The 20743-nt window shown below is 44.7% G+C and overlaps 1 protein-coding gene across 3 annotated transcripts in view; it reads left to right on the forward strand.

Annotated features, from left to right (window-relative positions):
* Window positions 1–17144, forward strand: part of Ucp4A (Uncoupling protein 4A) — a 29793-nt gene extending 12649 nt beyond the window's left edge. The window contains exons 5-10 of one of the 3 annotated variants that reach the window (XM_050176904.3): window positions 2348–2470; window positions 4020–4132; window positions 7491–7575; window positions 11478–11570; window positions 12161–12263; window positions 13825–17144. In XM_050176904.3, coding sequence (XP_050032861.1) covers window positions 2348–2470; window positions 4020–4132; window positions 7491–7575; window positions 11478–11570; window positions 12161–12263; window positions 13825–13896 — 589 coding nt within the window. In that variant the 3' untranslated portion in view covers window positions 13897–17144. Of the gene's footprint in view, window positions 1–2347; window positions 2471–4019; window positions 4133–7490; window positions 7576–11477; window positions 11571–11946; window positions 11984–12160; window positions 12264–13824 lie in introns of those variants that run through there. The other 2 variants (XM_055069749.2, XM_072289832.1) reach the window with 2 other exon arrangements.
* Window positions 17145–20743: the final 3599 nt, after the last annotated feature.

Consider the following 20743-nt stretch of genomic DNA (forward strand, 5'->3'; position numbering starts at 1 on the left):
TCTTGAGGATTGGCCAAGATAGGCACGTAGCCAGTGGTGCATACCTAATGGCCAAATCAAAGAAGATCGATTAGATCAAAGAAGCCTTTGCATACAATTTGCTATTTCATTAAGTGGTCAGTGTGCTTTAGACATACCTATCAGGTGGCATTATGTGTGCAAGTTCTATGTCATGATTTTTGTTTGATATTACATAGCAAAGAGGTGTTCTCACTGGCACTGCTTTGTCGATCAGCATACAGCGCTAATATAAGCCAGTTTGCTGGGGCTTGTATTCGGCACACACGTAGTGTTTATGTATATATCCACAAATATATCTGGCAAGATACTGACTGACCCAGCAGCAGCAGCAGCCATGCCAAATCCTGAAGAAGTGGGAGGGGGGGGGGGGGGGGCGAGGGCAAGCAAAGGAAACTTTGCTGGAAAATGAATAATTAACGGCATTGCCTGCCACATTGAAAGTACTGTACCAGCTTCTGGAGACATCATTGCTTTTGATAGCATCTGCAGGCACTAGTTCAGTGTTTATCAGCAAGTGTGTAGAAGGTAGAATGTGTAGCTTTCGACTTACTAAGGAAGGTCATTTGTTAGTCAGGCACTGGTGTTGTGTATCTCTTGTCGCTGTCCATGCTTTTGCACTTTCTACCAAGCCTTTTAGCCATTTGAGGGTCAAATTTTTTCACAAAGCCATGCCCCTGTGGTCAGTTTTCTTTATTGCAGTTTCCACTAGTGGGAAATTATTGAAAATTCATGAATACAACAAAAATTTATTGCAAGCAATATTATTTTCTCAAGAACGCTTTACTCGCACCAACAGCATATACAAAATATGCTACACAGTAGAAGATCAAGAAAAATGTCAAGCAAACTTTATGGCTGTCAGTTTGTTATCCCTAAAACACATTTCACAAAAAAGAAACGCTTGAGCAGTTGTCGTGAGAAGAGGCACTGCGCGCAGCCATACCGATATCACAAATGCATGCACCACAGTATACAGGAACATGTGAACTGCAACTGTGAGGGGACCCGGAACTGAAAGGGGAACAGAAAACTGATTAATATCTGTGAACTTTGGCCACGTCTGGCTGCCGGAAATGAGATAGCGGCAGCTGTAAAGAAAACTATAGAATCTCCTCCGTGTAGCCTTGGAGGTAGGAGATGATGCGCGCGCAGCCACATGATCGAGAGCTTGGAGGTAAACAAGTCGAGTTGTGCACGCCGGTGAGCAGAAACACAATTTCAAGTTACTTTGGGCAACTTCATAGAGATGGCAGCACCTCTCAAGAACCAGTGGGGTCTAACATGTGCGAAATATCTAACGTAAGATCAGCACCATACATGTACGTTAGAAGCCCTCAAAGGGTTGATTAATTGCGTTGAACTTCAAGTTATGTGAGGACTCGGCTTAGCAACTTCTGGAAGCCTTCGCTGTGCAATAATGACTAAAATACATAATACTATAAAATCAGTGGCATTGCACTGGCTTCTTTGATGCTGCTGCTGGGACACAACTAAAGATGGGGAAGGTGTCCTTTGTTTTGTCTGGCAGTAATGACCTTATTTTTTTTTTAGATAAATGCACATAGTGCATTAAAGGAATGCCCCACACATCTGACATAAGGTTTCCTAGTAAACATTTAACCAGGTGTTTCACATTCATATCACTAGTCTTTTTATTGTAGAGAAACGTACGTGTGCCCACCTTTTAATGTCACTGAACTGGCAGGTCAAGCCACGTGAAATTTTGTGGAAGACATGAGACTGTGCCTTTAGTCTCGCCAAAACGATACTGGCCACCACAATGTGGGCACCAAGTTATGATTTGCTTAAAGCATAGTCTTCTTTGCTTACCTTCCTGCAATTTAGTGTGTCGTCACCAGCTGTTTTACTGAGTAGAAGATGGCGCTGTCGCATCATACAATCACCTTCACACAAGGTTTCGTGTAACTTGGCACCGGACACGTCGGCATATACAGCTGGCAGCTTCTGTGGCGCTATGCCAAGCTCATGCCTTTGCAAAGTGTTGAGAACACTTTCAGCCATTTACTTTGACGCACCTGGTGATGATTCACGCAAAATCTCGGGGAAGGATGGTACTGCCAAAAGTGGTTGCTTCTGAATTGAACTTACCATTGCTCTGCAAGGCGCGCCACTGTGGCCAATGACTGCTATGGAATACCTTTGTAATGGAAATCCGTTGAGTGTTTCCTATCATGTATTGTCTTGCCAGGTTATCAGAGCTAAGCTAACATCGTTTCCCACGCTTTGTGGAATCTGCATGATTTTTCTTGGTACAGCCTTGAAGAGATGTGTGACAAGGTGCCCATGTCCCCCTCCTTTTCTGCAGGAAGTGTGTCCTGGTGGGGGTGGCGGCGGGTGGCATGGGCCAGTTTCTGGCCAGCCCCACAGACCTGGTCAAGGTGCAGATGCAGACGGAGGGGCGTCGTGCTCTCATGGGACTGCCGCCCAGGTAAAGCGGCTGCCCCCTTGTGCCAGATCCTGTGGCCACCATGGCAAAATTTGGAGGGTCGGGAGTAAAAGGCTTGACATGCGGCACCACTGTGATTGATGCACTGATGAGCCCTCCTCATTATTGTAAATGGTGTACTTCAGGAACATCATGCATTTTTACAAACTGTACATCCTTTAGAGTGCACCAACTTACACTTTGAAGGATCTGCATTAAAGGGAGTACAAGGTACACCCTCCACTGTTAGGGTGTACAACACACATACTGTGCACTTTTGCTCCCCTCACAAAAAATTACACCCTTTGGGACTTACCGGTATCTTGTTCCTCCAACAGTAACCAGTTATCTCGTTTGCATTTCCTTTTTTGAACTCTGTGCTCCCGGTACTTTGAGGTAGACTTTATGCTTTCGTGAATGAAAAGAGCATATTAGCCTGACATACACTCCAAACACGGTTTACACCCTTTGGGGCCTTACCTTTGTATCTTTTGTATCTTATATTTGTGTCCTTGTCCAAAAAAAATTGCCATCTGCCTTACTTATGTTTCCTTTCTTCAGTGCTCTTCATTCGCTACTTTCTTGCCAAGAATGCTACGTCACGGCAATAACACACACGTATGCCGTTTGTGACCTGGGCACCCAGCATTAAAGAAAGAAAAGGCTGGCAATATAGATGACAGTTATAGTTGTGGGACAAAGGTACACCCCAATTGGCGTAATCTGTTTTTTTTTATTGTAGCAGTTCTGATAGAAAAGTAGACTGCATTTAGGGTACACTATCCATACCCTAAAGGCTGTACAGTTTGTAACGTCCAGTGTGTTCGTGCCAGGAACGCTAAGTGCACTTTAATGTTGTGTAGTGCCTTTGACAGGAGACATCATGAAGTGTTAAAAGAATATGAGCACCTCATCATGACCACCCCTGTGTGGAAAAATTGCACCCAGTTTACTCCCAGTTTAAACTATGGTTTGTAAGAGTGATGAAAAAGAGGCTATGCTGACCAAGAACTAAAAAACTCATCATGCCTCTTCCCGACCAGACAGGATTCCGTGAAACCCCAGACTTCATTTGTAAGAGTACAGACGGCTTGTACGGCTCGGCATCTCATAGCATTACTGATGGGAAAGTAGAAAATACAGTGTTAACTGCACACCAGATTGATGGTTAATATTGTTGTGACAAAATTACACCCTAAAGTGTGCAAAAAATGTTAAAAGTGCTCTCTTTGTAGCTAGCAGAGACCAAGATGGCACTGCCTGGCAACTGAATGCTAAAGCTTGTGTACCTCATAAGCATCTTTGGGGCATTTCTAAGGTACTTTTAATGTACAAAGCAACAGATCCCATACAATGTGGGAGTTGGTCTAAGCGACAAGACGAAATTGTGTGTCACGACAAAGGACGCACATGATGAATGGTTGGAAAAATCATCTGGGAGGGTTTAAAAAGAAAGCTTTGCTTTAATATTGTGAGAAACTTTATAAAGGTGACACATTAGGTCAGAAGGCAGAAATGTGAGCGAGAACTGGCTCCTTCCGTTTGTCTGCAGGGTGACAGGTACTTGGCAGGCACTAAAGAAGATTGCCTCTGAGGGTGGGATCCGGGGCCTCTGGAGAGGGGCTGCCCCAAACGTCTACCGCGCTGCACTCGTCAACCTTGGCGGTCAGTGTGCCTTCCTTCTTTGCCATAGCTCCTACCCTTTCATACTGCAGGGTTTGAAAACTGTCTGCTGTTTTGCGTGTAAAAAAAAAAAAAAAAACCTTGAATGCTAAAATGTTATAAGCAAAGCAGTAACCACTCTGAAAAATCCCAGAAACTCGAGAGATTTACTATATTTTCATATATTCGTAAGCTCTTGCGTGTTCTTACAAAAAAAGAATGCTAGTCTTTATGTTGTTTGGTTGATCTTTTTGGCAGCTAACTTTCCGAGATGTGTGCAAAAAGTGAAAAAAAAAAATGTAGGCAGAGAGCCTGAGAAGGGTCACGAAAAGAATGCGGGGTGAAGCATGCCACTGTGGCTGGGTATTGTAATCAAGACATTGTGTGAAATTATATAGGCATTCCACATCAGAAGAAAAGGTAAAGTGTATGTTAGCCAGGCATGAGTTTGACCTTGTGATAAAGGGCTCAGGTTCTTGACAGCCACTTGTTACGTTCCCTGAACAGTTCCTTATCATTGTTAAGCTACCATGTAACCTTTTTTTTTTTTTCAGCTATCACATCTGTATATATACTATATTTCCATGAACAAAAGAACTAGTTGTGAGTAAGCACTTATCTCGTCGTATTATGTTTGCGTCCCAGTTCCATTTTTTTTTGTTATGATGACATTTTATCAACTCGCCCACTTTCCAGTTCTTCATCTGTGCAATTTCTGCCTTGCAATCTGCCAACCCCACTCTGTAAGTGGAAGCCAACTGCCTCCATCATACTTAACCCTTTAAGGATGAGACATATAAATACTTGAAAAAAAATTATATTTAATTTAAATATGCAAAATACACTGGGAATGAGCATATTCAGTGAAAAGAAATATACAGATCCCACACACTGTGGGAATCGATGCAGACGAAGCTTTTTGTGCTGTTTGCATCCATTGATGGTATTTGGCAGTGATGCTGATGGCATACGACAGGCGTGATGTGACATTAAATGTTACCTCGCCTGCACCACGTGTGTTTGTCTATGTAGTACGCAGAACACAGAGAGACGTGTCATTAATTTGCTGATTCCTTTGCTGAAGAGAGCCCATGTGAGCAGTGCATTCTGACTATGCATTTTCTTTCTCCCATGTAATGTTAGATGAACTGCCACGAGTGCAGAGGGGTAAGGTTAATCGCCCATTTCCCGACTGCATCAGTATGGGATCTGGTCAAACCCATTCCCTGCCTCCTCTCCCTGTCTACTCCCCCTCTAACATTCTCCCTATCTCCTCCCTGGACTGTCATTGCTGTTGCATGTGAGCATGGCGGCAACAAGTGTGGCAGCTCCTGCAATGTCTTTGCGGGGGGTCACGCCTAATTACAGTGTGCAGAGGGAACTGTGGCCCTGCTCTACCTTTGATGTTGCCTATCTTGTCTCTCTCTCGTGAGCTCTTAACCCCCCCCCCGATGCAGCGTGCTAGGCAGCAGCAGCAGTGGAAAAATTGAAGGAAGAGGCAAAAACAGCTTCGCTTTAAAAAATTTTGCAGAAACTTTTACAGCGATTGGGAGATTGGGGGAAGTTGGGGGTGGCAACACCAAACAGAACACTGGCAGTGAGCTTCTCCCCAAGCCACCTGTGGCTTCGTTTGGAACTTGTACAGGCAGTTCTTGCCATGTGTGAACCATAGGTATACATTGAATTTGCTTTACATCACATGTGTGACACCACTCAAGCCCTCAGTCTGTCTCCTCTGTCCGTGCTTTCAAAAGAAAGCAAGTCGTGTGCCCAACTTCCTCCTAGTCCTGTGTTTCTGCCCTAATCCAGCCAATGATGCTTGCTGCCTGTCATTCACCGTTGGCTGAAGACATTTAGCCGGAAACTTCATATGTAATAACAAAAGTCAGCTTGAAAAAAAAAAAGGAATTTCTGGTGTGTTGTCTGTAGGCAACATTTATCCATAGAGAGCCAACCAGAGTGCATCTAAAAGCCGCCTTTTTGTTTCTCCTGGGGAGCGTGCTGGTGATTTCTGATTCGGGTGCCTTGAATGTGCTAGCTTGGAGAAATGAATGTGCTAGCTTGGAGTTGTTCGGCACATTGCCTGAACCACTCCTCAGGCTTGGTGAAACAACATAGTCTGTGGGTAGCATGCGCTCTTGTGAACATCTCAGCCGTTTTGTTGTCGTACACGGTGTGTGGAGCTCGCCAACGAAGCACGAAGTCACCTTTCTCTCATGCGCTCTCTTTTCAAACAGAAGCCCACTCCTCGGTCTCTTCTGGATGGTTTATTTCGTAATAAAGTGGATTCCCATATGCGACTGCTATTGCTAGCTGTGGTCGGCTACACAGCACAGATACCGCGGCCGCCACGGGTTGCCCCCATGAGTCCACTTACGACGCGAACTGTGGCTCGCTGAGAACAACTGCATTGGGCTTATGTTTAGCCCGTCATAGGCACCAAAATCGGAAGTCGTGGCATTTACGTTAACATCCAAAAGGAAATTTGAACTGCGTATCATCGTGACATTTAGGAGGTGGAGCATTGTGGGCATGCCCCACTTTGCCGCTGCCTTCGCAGTGCAAGGCATTGAAGAAGCAGCGGGAGCAGGGTGGAGGCCGTGTTTGATTGCCAATAACTCCGCTTCTGCTGAACGCATTGAAGAAGTACTTTTTGCAGCAAAGTATTTCTGAAATAGCCTATTTTCACTTCAAATGTCTTTCTCCACTTCATTAAAAAGTGGTTCAGGGCCCCTTTAACGCATAATCCTTCGAAAGCATTCAATGCTTTTTTCATACGACCTGTTTTTGTAAAAATTAGAAGCCCCCTGGAGATGTGTCTTTATTGTTTGGATGAAGCCTGATGGCAGCCGTACATGTGCAAAAATATATTCAAATGGCAAACTGGGCAAGTTGGTGAGCGTTAAATATTGTGAATAGCATGAACGGACTAAAACGAGTTCTGTGTTCTTCACTCGTCCTTGGCACTTTGTGCAAAAGTATAGAACACCTTTAAAGTTGCCTTCTCTGCAAAAAGAGGCATCATGGGGAGAGGCCCTCTTCTGGAATTGCCTTTGTTCTACAAATGACAGCCCTAATATTGGAAACACAAATATGGGCATAAACTAAAGATGTTGGCGAGCTAGACAAAAAAAAAAAAAAAGAAGAAGGTTGATGAAAACATTGAGAACAGTTGCAGCACAGTACGCAAACAGTTTTGGAAGGCTATTGGCTATTTTCTTCTTCGCTGTGTAAAGGGTTGTTTGCTGCCTAAGCACTGAGAGGTGCACGTGTGCAAGTACCTTTGATTCTTTTTGACGTGTGCTGGCAGTGTGCCATTTGGAACGGCTGTCCTCTGACGTCCTTGCCTTCCCTGGCGCAGATCTGACGACGTACGACACAGGAAAGCGGCTGCTCCTGCAGCACACGAACCTCAAGGACAACTACTTCACCCACTCACTCGCCAGGTGAGCCACTCATTGCTCTTGGCAGGACAGTTCTAATGGAAATACATTCGGCCACATACGTATACACATAGCTGTGCTCATGGTGGAAAAAGAAGGGTACAGCTGGACTTTTAAGAAAAGGTCACAGTTTCACCCGGCAGGCAAAGCATTGATTGCAGTAGCAAATTATTGCCGTATTTACTCCATTGTAACACGAGTTTTTTTTTTCTCATGATTTTTGTTGCTTGAATTTGACCCTCGCATTACACTCGAACAACAGGAAAATTTACGATGTTAACACATTTGTTTCAAATTCCATGCTTTTTAACATTTTGTTGGCAACCTCTACCTTTACGTTGAGATTCAATCCATAGACAAGTCGACGGAAGTCAAAGCCTGTTCTTTGTTGAAATCAACTCCATTCTTGCTGTGCTTGTGACGTGTTATGGTGCTGCATTACTACCCTGCGGCCTTTTGCGCTTTGACTACGTTCAGTTGCAACACTCTGGTGTTGCATCATACCGACGCAGACCGTTCGGTATGATGGTCGCTACAGAAGACGAGTAATTTTGATGGCTGAGATGCTGGGAAACTCCTCGGTGGCTCGACGTCAACGAGTCAACAATTCTCAGGTGGTGCCACCAATGGAAGGCCCTTTGTAAATCCGAGGTCGTTCAGAAGGGCATTGTAGTGGCCTGGTACTGTCCCCGAATAGAATGGTTGCGGTGTCTTTTAAGTACAGTCGAATCTCGATAATTTGAACTTGAAGGGGCAGAAAATTTGTTCATATAAAAGAAGTTTGAATTAAAGGAAGTAATTGAATGGAGGACTTGCCTGCATTGGTGCATGTGAACTGAGCTAGCATATCAGTGGGAAGTTCCAGAAGATTTATTCACACGTATTTACAAATTGCAGTCAACGTCCGATTTTTTCGGACTCCCTAGGGGCCGCAAGAACGTCCAAAAAATCGGGCAGTCTGCAAAAATGAATGCGAGCCTTTTACCGCTCCAAGGGCTCAAATCGCCACAGGCACGTCCGAAATAGCTCTGAAGGCCTGCCAGTACACTTAGCAGGCGTATCGGTGATCATACTGTGATAGGAGACGGCGTGTGCACACATGCGTAATTAGAGGAAACATACCATCTCCCGTGACATTTGCCCCTTCTAACTTTTGGTATGCTTCGTCCCGTTACACCGCTGTAATGGGGCGAAGCTGACTTTCTGGAACCAGCATTATGCAACGCGCATTGCTTTCCGCGCTCCGCATCCATTGGCGGGGATTACAAACGCAGAGTCGGCGCCATTGATAGCAGCGGCGAATTGTTTCAATGAAACACACGGCACCGAACAGCAAGAAGCTTGATAGCGAACGTCGAAGTTGCTAGGCCTAACATTGCCGCTGCGTTGGCTACGGCTGCCAGCGGTCTGCGTGCAAGAGCGCCGGCTCGAGGCGGCAAGAAAATCAAAGTGGTGGTGGTGGTGATGCCGTTTTGTACCTGCGGTCATGGCAAAAAGTCCGGAAAATCGGATGGTGAAGGTTTTTTGCATCCGAAATTTGAGATGTTCTTATGCATTGACTCTGTGAGGTACATGGCGGTGCCGCGAAGGCGTCTGAATTATCGGGCATGTCTGAAAAAATTGTGAGTCCCGAAAATTGGTCGGTGACTGTACAGGACACTCATCACTAGCAGAAGTAATCAGTCATGCGAGTCTGCACACGCCTGCGCACAAATTTCTGCCATGGCTATTTTTTCTCTTTGCACGCGGCGTTCAGGGGTCTCTCCTAAGCTCTTCCTCTATGGTGGGGTCAGAGAAATGCTGGTCGGAGGCACCACTGCGTGATTTGGCGCACTGGTGAGAGCATTGTCGGGGCGCAGTATGCTCAAATTAACCGTCACAAATGCTTGCGCGTCTGAATTACTGGCCGTTTTCCTCTTCATTGCTGATTGTTTGAGGGAAGCCAATTGAGTAAGCACTGGTGAAATTTTTATCCCAGCACCCCAGGGGCTTGTCCTGTCGCAATGTGCGCATGTCTTGTGTGACATATGTATGCGCGCAGGCTCTGTGCTGCGCACGTACTGCACACATTTGTGCGGCGAATCTCTGTCACTTGTGCTGCCTGGAACATGCAAGGGCACCTATCAAGTGAAGCATTCTGCTCGTGTCTTGCGCAAGAACTTCGGCAGTTTTTCTTAGCGTGACCGAACATATGGAGTGACATCTGAGCCAATGCCTGAGGACGGCTTCATCTTGTAACATTGCACTTATGGTGAACCAGATTCCATCTGATCCAACAGTTGGCGTTGGTAGGATAGAAGTATAGGCACGTTTGTGGCCGAATGGTTGGAGCATCGGGCTGCTGTGCTGATGGACCGAGGTTAAATCCCACCATAAGGCAGGCAATTCAGTTTTTTTTTTAGACATGAGCTATTCGGCAAGACAGCAGCAGCACCCAGAAGCCACGGTCAGGAAAGTCCGGGAAGGTTCGCAGAGAAAGCTTCGCTTTAAAATTAGGGTAACACTCATCTACCGTGACTGTCCAAGTATGCGTGTATTAAAATGTGTTACGTATGTGGCGTGTGCTGCACTCAGGCTCCTCTCTCGTGCTTCCCTCCAGACACACTGCGGCATCTAGTGGCACTCCCGTAAAGTCCAGGCATAGCCTCCGAGATGGTGTGGTGCGCCGGTGCATGTGAACACTGCGAATTAGTCCCTCCGTCCCCATGAGTATTTGTGGCACAGCACACTGAAACATCTGGCTGCTGCACATAACACGAGTGATGTGTGTTGATGCAGGTTCGAGTCCGCCCAGCACCGGATAAATTTTAAAAGTATCTTTTTTTTAAATTGAAAAGTGCCATAAATGAGGTTACGCCCACATTTTTACATTGCGCATTTGAAACTGCACTGTCTTCAGGATTGGCCCGCACGTTTAGTCTGCACTATCATTGGAATTGGCCCTTATCTTTAGTCAGATACTGGTCTGACAAAGCCAAGAATGCCAGTTGTATTAGAACCTTTGGCCACATCAGGTGTGGCTGCTCACAAACTTTCAGTGGAGCAGTAATTCTCAGTGTTGCTCTCACAAAGACAATTCTTTTTCACTTTCCGACACGCCACTCAACAAAGTGTCGTGATCATGAGTATGCCACCGCCGTTACTGTCGTGCCTTCGCCATCATGGCCATCGCACTACCATCATGTCATGCCATTGTCTTTGTTGTCATGCATCGTCGTCATGCAGTAAGTGGCTTAAGGACGGCGCAGGTGTCCTGTGTCATTGTTTTTATTTATTGCAACGACAGTTATGTGGACACTCAAGGTGCATTTGTGGCGCTGCCGTGCTGTTAAGGTGTTGATGGGGCATGCACGATGTGTGCACGCGGTGAGTTAGAAGGTAGTACTACCCAAATCTAAAGTTATAGAGACATGCAGTGCGTTTGGGTGCAAGAACGAAAAGAAGCCAAGTGGGCGCACCGTCACGCTCCGTTCAGTAGGCTCTGCAACAGAGCCAGATCAGTGTTCTGCCTTCTGCTGCTGGCATTAGAGTCGTGCGCTTGAACAGTAGCGTCCCTGCTGAGTGGCTGTGTGTGTGCCATACCGTGGAGCGTACAGTGGTCTGAGTAGAACGGACAGTACACTTCAAGCTGCGAAAGCTAACAGTTTTCCTTCAGTCTCATTTGGTGCCCTATTGAGGCGGGATGCTTGCAATGCAAGTGGCAATGAATTGCCCAGTTTTTCTTTTTCTCTGTTTCCATAGGTCCCCTGCAGTATTGGCCTTTTTTTGTGAATGAATCAGGTCATGTAAATAGACAAACGAAAAGCAAGCAGCATTCTTCAGTCTTCATTGCTTGCCACCAAATGTTAATGACGCACGGTTGCTTTAGTGATTGGCCTTGACGAGCCTGTTGCTGCGTGCCGCAGTGGGATGTCCGGCCTGATAGCTGCAACCCTTGGCACGCCTGCTGATGTGATCCGCACGAGGGTCATGAACCAGCCAACAGACAACCGGGGAAGGTGAGCAGCTCACAGAACCCCGATAACATATCTACATTGTGAATGCCACTGTAGCTGCAACAAAAAGAGAGAGAGCGAGAGAAAGAAAAATAAAGCTATATAAAGCAGTGTTAAAGCAGTCATTCTGGGAGGGTTTCCACACGTTGCCCTTTCATCTGGATCCTGTGGCAACCCTCTTGGAAAAGCTGCTTTTCAAGAACTGCCGACAGGCGGCAGCACTACTTTATGCTAGCGCCGCCTTTGCGGCAACTAGCTTCCCCATAAGTGAAGGTGGCTTTGCATTTTTTTTTCTTCTTAAGAACCGTGCAAGCAGCTGTGCCAAACATTACATTGAACAATCCAGACTATACAATTCGACATTTCTGAAAAATTTCAGTAAGAAAACAGAGCAGCGGTAAGCACGCAATCTCGTTTCCTAGCATTTCAAGAGGAAAGTGCACGTCCCGCATAAACACCCTACTGTAGTCGCATGTGAATGAAATAGGTGAAGCTCTGATTCTCAGAATAGGAGCTGCTCACAAAATGCATCCGTGCTGTGCGACATGTGTGAATGTGCGATGATGTCGTTTTGCTGTTTGTTGCTCGTGCAGGGGTCTGCTCTACAGCTCCCCCCTAGACTGCCTACTTAAGACAGTGCGGGGCGAGGGTTTCAAGGCGCTTTACAAGGGCTTCTTCCCCATCTGGGCACGCATGGTCAGTGCCCGCGGCTCTCCCTTTTCTGTTTGCCGCCGAGTCTGAGGTGGGCTCGGCTGGTTGCTGTGGTGGCTGCCTTTTCAATGTACTTTCCTTGAAAAGAAAAGTATACAATCAGTTGCATTCTGCTGGTACTAACATATGGGGCAGAAACTTGGAGGTTAACAAAGACGTGTGAGAAGTGAAGGCCCATGTGACGAGCAATTGAACAAGGTATGTTAGGCATAACAATGAGGGACAGAAAGACAGCAGCGTGGATTAGGGAGCTAACAAGGGTAGCCAATATTCCAGTTGACATTAAGAGGAAGAAATGAAGTTGGGTGGGACATGAGATGCATAGGGCAGATAATTGGTGGTCTACTACAGTTCTAGGATGGGCACCAAGAGAATGGAAGCACAGTCAAGAATGACAGAGGAATAGGTGGTGTGATGAGATCAGGTTATTTGCCAGCATAAGGTGGAGCCAGCTGGCACAAGCCAGGTTAATTGGAGATCACTGTGAGAGGCCTTCATCTTGAAGCTGACTTAAACAAGGTGATGATGATGATGCTGATGAAGAAATAACGGCATGTTTCTGCAATTATGGAGTCCTTCACTAGAACAACAGCAGGTTCTAATTTTCGTCGGGTGGTACATACTCAAGTCATGAAAGGTAATATAACTTTTTGACAGGGCATAAAGCACATAACGTACAAATGCTTGTGTGTGTCATCTGCTTTGTCTCACGTGAAAAAACCCTGCTTTTTTTTTTCATTGTCTTGAGCATTTCATTATGGTTCCTGTCAAAACCCAGGTGTTGCTTTGCGATCAGTCGGAGAGCGCACAACGATATGCATTGTGTTTTGTTTTCAGGGTGTTTAGCCCCAGTGGTCAGTCATTTGCTTTAATCCATGACTGTGTAAGCGGTGAAACTTGGGAGGAGGAACTTTTAAGTCACATCTCCGACTAACAGCGGGGTAGAAAACTTCGGCCATAGGTTAGGTTAGGTCAACCTGGGTCACATTGCGCTAGGTTGGGTTTAGGAATAGATTATGAAAATGTTGACATAACGAGGGCGCTAGCTCCAGTTTAAGGTGACAAACTCAATACAGTTTGTCAGCCTTATGTCATTTGTGCTTTCTATGTTATTTATATATTTGTGTTAGATTCTGCCATCAAGCTTTCCCTTAATGACACTATTAAGGATTACCCGCCGTAGTTGCTCAGTGGCTATGGTGTTGGGCTGCTGAGCATGAGTTCGCGGGATCGAATCCTGGCCACGGCGGCCGCATTTCGATGGGGGCGAAATGCGAAAACACCCGTGTACTTAGATTTAGGTGCACGTTAAAGAACCCCAGGCGGTCAACATTTCCGGAGTCCTCCACTACGGCGTGCCTCATAATCAGAAAGTGGTTCTGGCACGTAAAACCCCATAATTTAATTTTTTAACTATTAAGCATTATGTTTTGCAGAGCAAATGGTGTGCATTTTCCCTCAACTTCATCCCCAAATTTATGCACTCATCCTTATTTTCGCCACTATTTTTTCACTTCCTCCCTAATTACATTAATCTACTTTGCAGGCACCATGGTCTTTCACATTTTGGGTCACGTACGAGGAGTTCAGACGTTTTGCCGGCGTCCGGTCATTTTGAAGATGTCCCTTGCCGACTTCTCTAGACCCACAATCCCATGTTCCTGCCCATCTTTCTAGTTTTATTTTTCATCTTCATATCAGAAAGAAAAAAAGAATTATATGTTGCGGCTCTTTGATAGAAGTTGCTGCTGGCATAAAGCATGTGCAGTATTTTTTTTTAACTTGTTTGTTTGTTTCGGTGCTTCTTGGGACACTTGCAAGAGACCGTGCAAGCCACCGTTTTCTATTTTGTTGTTGTTGTTCTTGTAGTTGTTATTGTTGCCATTGTTTGTCGCCATTGCTTTGGACGTGTGTGGAAGTTAGTGGGATGATGGCTTGGCGGGGTCAGGGCGTGCTTTGTGCGTCGGCAGACGCATCGTCGTCGCATTACAAGAGCTTTTTCTGTGTGCGTGCACTGCGGCTGTGATGCTAGAGCACTAGGTGGTACGTGTGCAAATGACAGTGCTGTTTATATGAAAAGGTCATGTCACTGCGTAGAGTCGTGGTGGATTGGTTTTTATTGGCCGGTGGCCATCTTTACTCATGGGGATGAGAAAACGGCATGACCCTATGGCAGTTAGATTTTGGGAGCGTTTAATGCTTTGTTTCACTCTGATGGTGAAAGGACGCTGGGAGCGGGTGCTGCTGCGAGGCTTTATTTTCCTGCTTGTGGAAATATAAATGCGATCATAGGGTGGCATTGGAGCTCTGAAACGTGTGTGGTATAGTGGTGACTGCTTAGCAAAGTTAAGGTATGTTTCTTGCCCAAAGTGCGTGCAATGTTTGGTGGCTGGTAATGTAAATGTGGTTGTGCCTTGAAGGGCTAGCAGTCGCAAGTTACATGCATTTAGTTTTATGTATTGCGTCTTTTCTTATCCCAATGCTCTATCCTTCTCTTGTGCTGTTCGCTTTTCACATTGCTTCCTGTCCGAGTTTCCTGCGCCTAATCAAACACGTGACTGCACTAAGGGCAGAGTTTTGCTTGGTATCTTGTATTTTGGCATTGTAAAATGATCCCCTTGCCTGATTATACAAAGTGGCTGTAAACTTGAGTATTTAACGCCATAATGGTGAACTTGTAGACTATAAGTGCAGTCCTACAGTCATTATCATACAGTGAAAAAAAAAATATGACGCAAACGTGAAGCAGGGTCAATCAACTCAAGTGCCCTCTCAGATGGGTGTTTGTCGAAAACATGCGATTGTTTTATACAGCGGATAACTGACTGTGTAATCTTTCACCTATCAAAGGGTTTCATACTGTATAAAATGTTCACGTATCTTAGTGTTTCTGACTTATGTGTCGAAGCATTTGTTGCTGTACAAAATGTTCACATTGTTTCAATACAGGCCATTAGCTGAAAATCAGTGGCTGTGTCCTTGTTTGTGCCATTTTTTTGATGCTGTAATATTGTGTTGGTAGCACTTCACTACGGTGGTCTTGGCTAAAGACACTTTTCCGGAGTGTGCCAGTCTGAAACAACTTGAAGGTGAACATGTTGCGTTTGAAGAAGCAGGGTTAAACTCCCTTCCACAGCTGATTCCTTGTGAAGACGTGTAAACGATGCGCCAGTTTAGTTTGCTCTTTACTACTGCTATCCTGGAGTGTCGTTTTCACTGAAGATCAAGTCACCATTGAGCCAGAAGTGACCGCTCATGCAGCTTGGTTAATGTTAAGGCCGACCACAGATAAGGGACTTAGACAGGCTGGTTGGCTACTGGCTTGATGAAACATGGTTAAATCGGCTTGTGTAAGGACGGGACAGAGAAAGAATACACAGAGGACAAAGCTCAGTTGAAGTTCAGTGATTGTCCTCTGTGCATTCATTCTTTGTCTCGTCCTCACACGCACCAATTTAACCATGTTTCATCAAGGCCGATCACTTTTGTGTCACTCCAGATGGCGTCCATTGCTTGTGCGAAATTTCTTTCGACGATCACGATTGGTCAAATGGTTTGCGCACATTGATGAAGCATGATAAATGTGCTTAAAAAGCTGACCGCAGCCATCATCTTATTTCTCTTTGTCCGAGAAGCTGATGTTGAAGAAAAGGGTAGGCACATTGAAAGTACGTGTCTAGGAGGGGTAAAAGCTACTGCTTTGAATGTTTTTTTTTTTTTCTTGCATGTCTTGGCGGAAGAAAATGTGGATTTTCTCATGGTTTGTTAGACCAGCCACCAGCAGCACAGCACAAAAAAAAAACATGCCTTGCTTTTCTTTGTTAGTCAAGTTGTTTAGTAATACTGCTAATTTGTTTTGTTTTGTTTATTAACCTCTTTTGAGTTATGCTGATTTATTTAGTACGCTTGAGTTGACTGCATTTTGCAGTGCTTTATACTTGTTACAGATATACTGTGTGGATACACTACCGAATGTATGAAAAAAAAATGTTGCTTCAGACATGTTTTAATGTTTGATCGACCATATGACACTGATCTCAAGGTTATGTGCATAGCATCTGTGAAACATTTTATATGAACTCACCTAAAAATAAAAATTGGTTTTTAATTGCAACGTATATATCATGCCTGCACGTTCTGGAGGAAAATATTTTTGTTATTTCGTTGTATACGAGCCTGTGTGGCGTGCTTTGAGAACAATTCTTGGGGGCAGGGGGGGGGGAGGGAGCTGGTAGTGCTGAAGCCAGATGTTTCAGTAAACGTTGCGAGCAACGTTTTGCTTTTTTTCTAAAAGACGTTTTATTGTAGCTTTACTACATCTGGCCAAGTGCAAAGTTTCATTGCAGTTGCTCGATGTCCAATATACTGCGTAGGTTTTAGTTGACGTGCTTAAAACCTTTCCGCGACATCTATGTACATTTGTGTGCAAACTGCAAAGCGTACGGAAACTGGGGTGGTGTGTATGAGCACTTTACACACTCGTGTTTTGTGAATATGTAAATTCCCGACGTGTGTTTTTTTGTTACCCTCGAGAGAAGCATAGGTTTATGACATATATATATACATCCACATTACACACAAGCCTTGACAATGCAGTGCCTAGGCGGAAAGTGAGAGCATTGTCGGACGTGTTGAATGCATGGCAGTCAGTTGTGCTTTTGTATGTACTCGTTGAACGTGGTGACGCTTTGCATGCGAGCCTGTTGGCTCGTGGTAATTGCATTTTCTGTTTGGAACAGCAGAGATCCTGGAATGCACAGATCCACGACACTCGCTACACGGCGTGCCATGTTTTTTCAGCCGACCAATAGTGTCGCCACGAGTGGTGTTTTGTGCTAATAAAAACTGTCCAGAAGTTGTGTTAAATGTGTCTCGCCTCTTGAATGTTTGCATGCTGCTTTCATTGCCCCATACCTTTAGTGCATGTAATGCAGCTGCGTGACATATACGGAAAGTACTTTACTTGTTAGAGCAGTTTCTATACAGGGTGTCCCACATAACTTTAGCCAAACTTTAAACATGTGCAAATCCCATGTAGCTGGACAGAACAAAGGTAATGCTGTTTGCCCTCACTTGGAGATACTCAGATCATTTTCTTTTCATTCCACTTATTTGGATAATTAGTCTTAATTAATCAACTTCTCAGTTATAATTAGATGAAAAGTGTCAATCAGTTGGATTGTTCTACATACATTTGCCTCGTATTTTCATGTAATAACACTTCATTATATCCAGTGAGCTTATAGGGAAAACAATCTAATTACTAGCAGTTCCTGCCACAGTGAAACAAAGGCCACCTATCATAGCTAGCTTATTTACTGCCAACGTGTGTTAAGGCGTCATTCATTTTTCCCATCGGAAATAATGTACAGCACAAATGTGTAAAATGTTGGTTGGCAAGGACAAAGCAACACATATTTGCGCAAAATACAAGGTATCGAAAAATAGGGAGGGGGGCACACCTGGCACATGCCTCCCTCTCCTTTCCACCACCCAAATTTTTCCGTATCAGGGTGCATGGCATACCGTGACATGTGACAATGCTCGTCTGACCAGCCACACCTCCCACAGTCAAAAGCACCTTCCCGGGAGCATTCTCTCGGTCAATAATTGCACCACAAAGTGATGACCTGCATACTCATTTTGGCTGCGGCAGCTGAAACATTTGAATGCTCAATCGGAAGCATGGATTTAGATGGTTTAGCTGGAGGTTGGGTGAACCAGGGGCGATAAAAAAAGGATTAGCAGACAGAAAACGGGCGCGTTGTTGAACACCTATAAAAATTGTGCACCAGTCAGCTGCCCTGCCAAACTATTCATCTCAAGGTTTTCTCCTGAACATGCAGCAGTCACCACACATTGTTGCTGCCCTCCTGCTCCTCAAGCTTCTGGAATGGGAATTTCTAGATTAATGCATCTGGTTCCATCAATGCATGTTTTTCTTGCATGTTGCAGATAGCCTTTCATTTAAACAAAGTAATTAAAATAAAGCCAATCGCTGAACGCTTGGTCTATGTACGCATTGATGACTCCGTCTGGACAAGGGAGGTTTTACAATAAAATTTTTGGACTGGGGATGATGTTGCAAAAGTGAAGCCACACTGCCGCCATCTTACTAGAGGCACGTGAAAGCATTAATGCATAGTGTAGAATTTAGGAAGTACTTTCTTACCACTTTGTGCAGATTTAAGGTGGATAATTTCGCTTTGCATATCTTGCTCAGCGTGTAATCTTGTGTTGCTGGTTTTAACTTGATATTTGAATGTTTTGCCAAATTCTGTGGTAGATTATGATAGGAATACTCGTCCAAGGATAGTACTGTAGCCAGAAATGAGCTTTTATTTTTCAGTTATCCTAGCATTTATGCTCAAAGAGCAAGAACACTTGATCTCCAGACTCCAGCTGGTGCAGATCTCTTTCAGAGGTGACGCAGAGGCAAACGCTGGCGTCACCTCTACTCGTAAGAAGTGGTGGGGGGCTGTCATTCCAGTTTCTTCTTTTTAAACCTCCTCGGTATGCATCCGACCTTGAGCAGGGGCCCCTACTGATGAAGGAGGTCGCACTCAAAGAAACGCATGGGCACCTTGGTAACACCGGTTGAAACTTTTTCTCAGTCTATCGTCAGTTGTCCTTTGGCGCGATTTGTTCCTCTGTCCTAGCTCCGCTGCTCTCGCATCCCTGCTGCACCTCTGGTATTGTTGCCTCGGAAAATGCTAATAAAGGCACCACTACACATCCCAAAGTGGGGCTAGGTGCAAGCTGTCTACCAAACTACCATTAGTTGAGTTATAATGCTCACCAGAGACCTCTGCTGGACTTCACTGATGACTTCATTGAAGTGGGCAGATGACATATCAGGGGAGCAGTGAGACGAGAAAATTGGCAGGTGTGGCATAGATTCTGAGGATACTGGAAACTGCAGGAAGGTTTAATTTCGGATATATAAACAGTGCGAATAAAAGGCGGGGATGGGCAGCGCACTCGTGGTGTGCGTGTTGTGATATCTGTCTGTCTGCTTTTTTATGTGTGCTGTTTTATGTTCAAAATGAAGCTTTACCAACTTGCCAAAGTTGCTGTTTTACTGCAAGGCGGTCCTTGCAAGTTGGTCTTTGCCCTGCAGTGCGGTTAACTACACCTGCCAACACCCAACTATTCAGCGCGAGCTCCGTTCACAAAACTTCACTGCATTTACCATCTATGCTTTCTTGTTTAAAGCACAGTTCCCGAGAGGCACCGACACCGATGAAAGAGGTTAATCTCTGCCATGACATCATGGAAATGAGCCAGCGTAATTGGCCGACACACTGTGTAACTTTTTCCCAGAGTTTGACAATGGTGTGTTTGTCACTGCACTTTTCGTAAACGTAAGAAAGCAAAGGCAGATACACTGTCCTCCAACTCTGAGAATTTGTACAGACGTGCCAGCAAGCCTCGTTCGCTCATTTCTGCGATGTCGCATGACCTTTTCCTCGGTTGTAAAAATAAGTACATGTATAAATGAATGTATAAATTTGTATAAATTTGCAGTAAAAGCCAATCAAGGATAGGAAAATGATAAGGTACAATGTCAGTTTTTGGTTAGGACAGTCAGGCTATATATTCAAGGAATCGAATGATTGTGTGATATATTTAGCATGCAGAACCTCGTAAGTCAGTCTTCTGCTCTTCGGTGAGGTTTCATTCTAGGAGGGGAAGGTGAAGGAGCATGGAAGGGAATGAACAGTAGAATAATGATAAGAATAAGAAAACATCCTCTACAAGTACAGCCGACTTCTGTTAATTCAACTGTGACAGGGCCGACAAAATTTGATGGAATTGTCTGGCAGGTCGAGTTAAACAAGGCGCTTAAAAAGACGTCAAAACACAGTGCTGATTCATTTGGCACTACATTTGCTCGATTATAACATGGCTCCAAGTCAAATACTTGCCCACTTCCTGAGTCCAAAGTAGAAAACTATTGTATAAATTACATTAAAGTTCCCAAACAATGCAGAAATCTAATGTGCGCCCGATTTCGTAGCAAGAAAAATGGGAAAGGGTCCAATACATGTATGTGTTGCACAAAGACTTGCACATGTTACAGAAAAAAAAAAAGTCACCAATTACAATTACTTCATTCAGAAATGTAATTGATTATAGTTACCAACTACTTCACAACAAAGTAATCGAGCAATCACTAAATATTAATTGGTTTCTTCAACATTACTTTCCTCCCTACTTTTATTAACATTGCACAAATATAGTGTATCGAGTGAGCTGGCCTGGCTCTTTGAATGCCTCCTCTGCAACCCTTCACACGGTGTTTGCCTTCACTAAGACTTCCTTTTCAAAATTTCCTTCAGTAACCTTTCCTCATTTCCTTGTGAAGACATCTGGCAGCAACACTGAAAACTCACTTTAGGTGTGCGCTGAAGAGAAGGGCCGTGTTGGACGTTTGAACACCTTGCTCACAAGATTGTGGCTAC

Source organism: Dermacentor andersoni, chromosome 8 (genome assembly GCF_023375885.2).
Source record: "Dermacentor andersoni chromosome 8, qqDerAnde1_hic_scaffold, whole genome shotgun sequence".
Lineage (NCBI taxonomy): Eukaryota > Metazoa > Arthropoda > Arachnida > Ixodida > Ixodidae > Dermacentor > Dermacentor andersoni.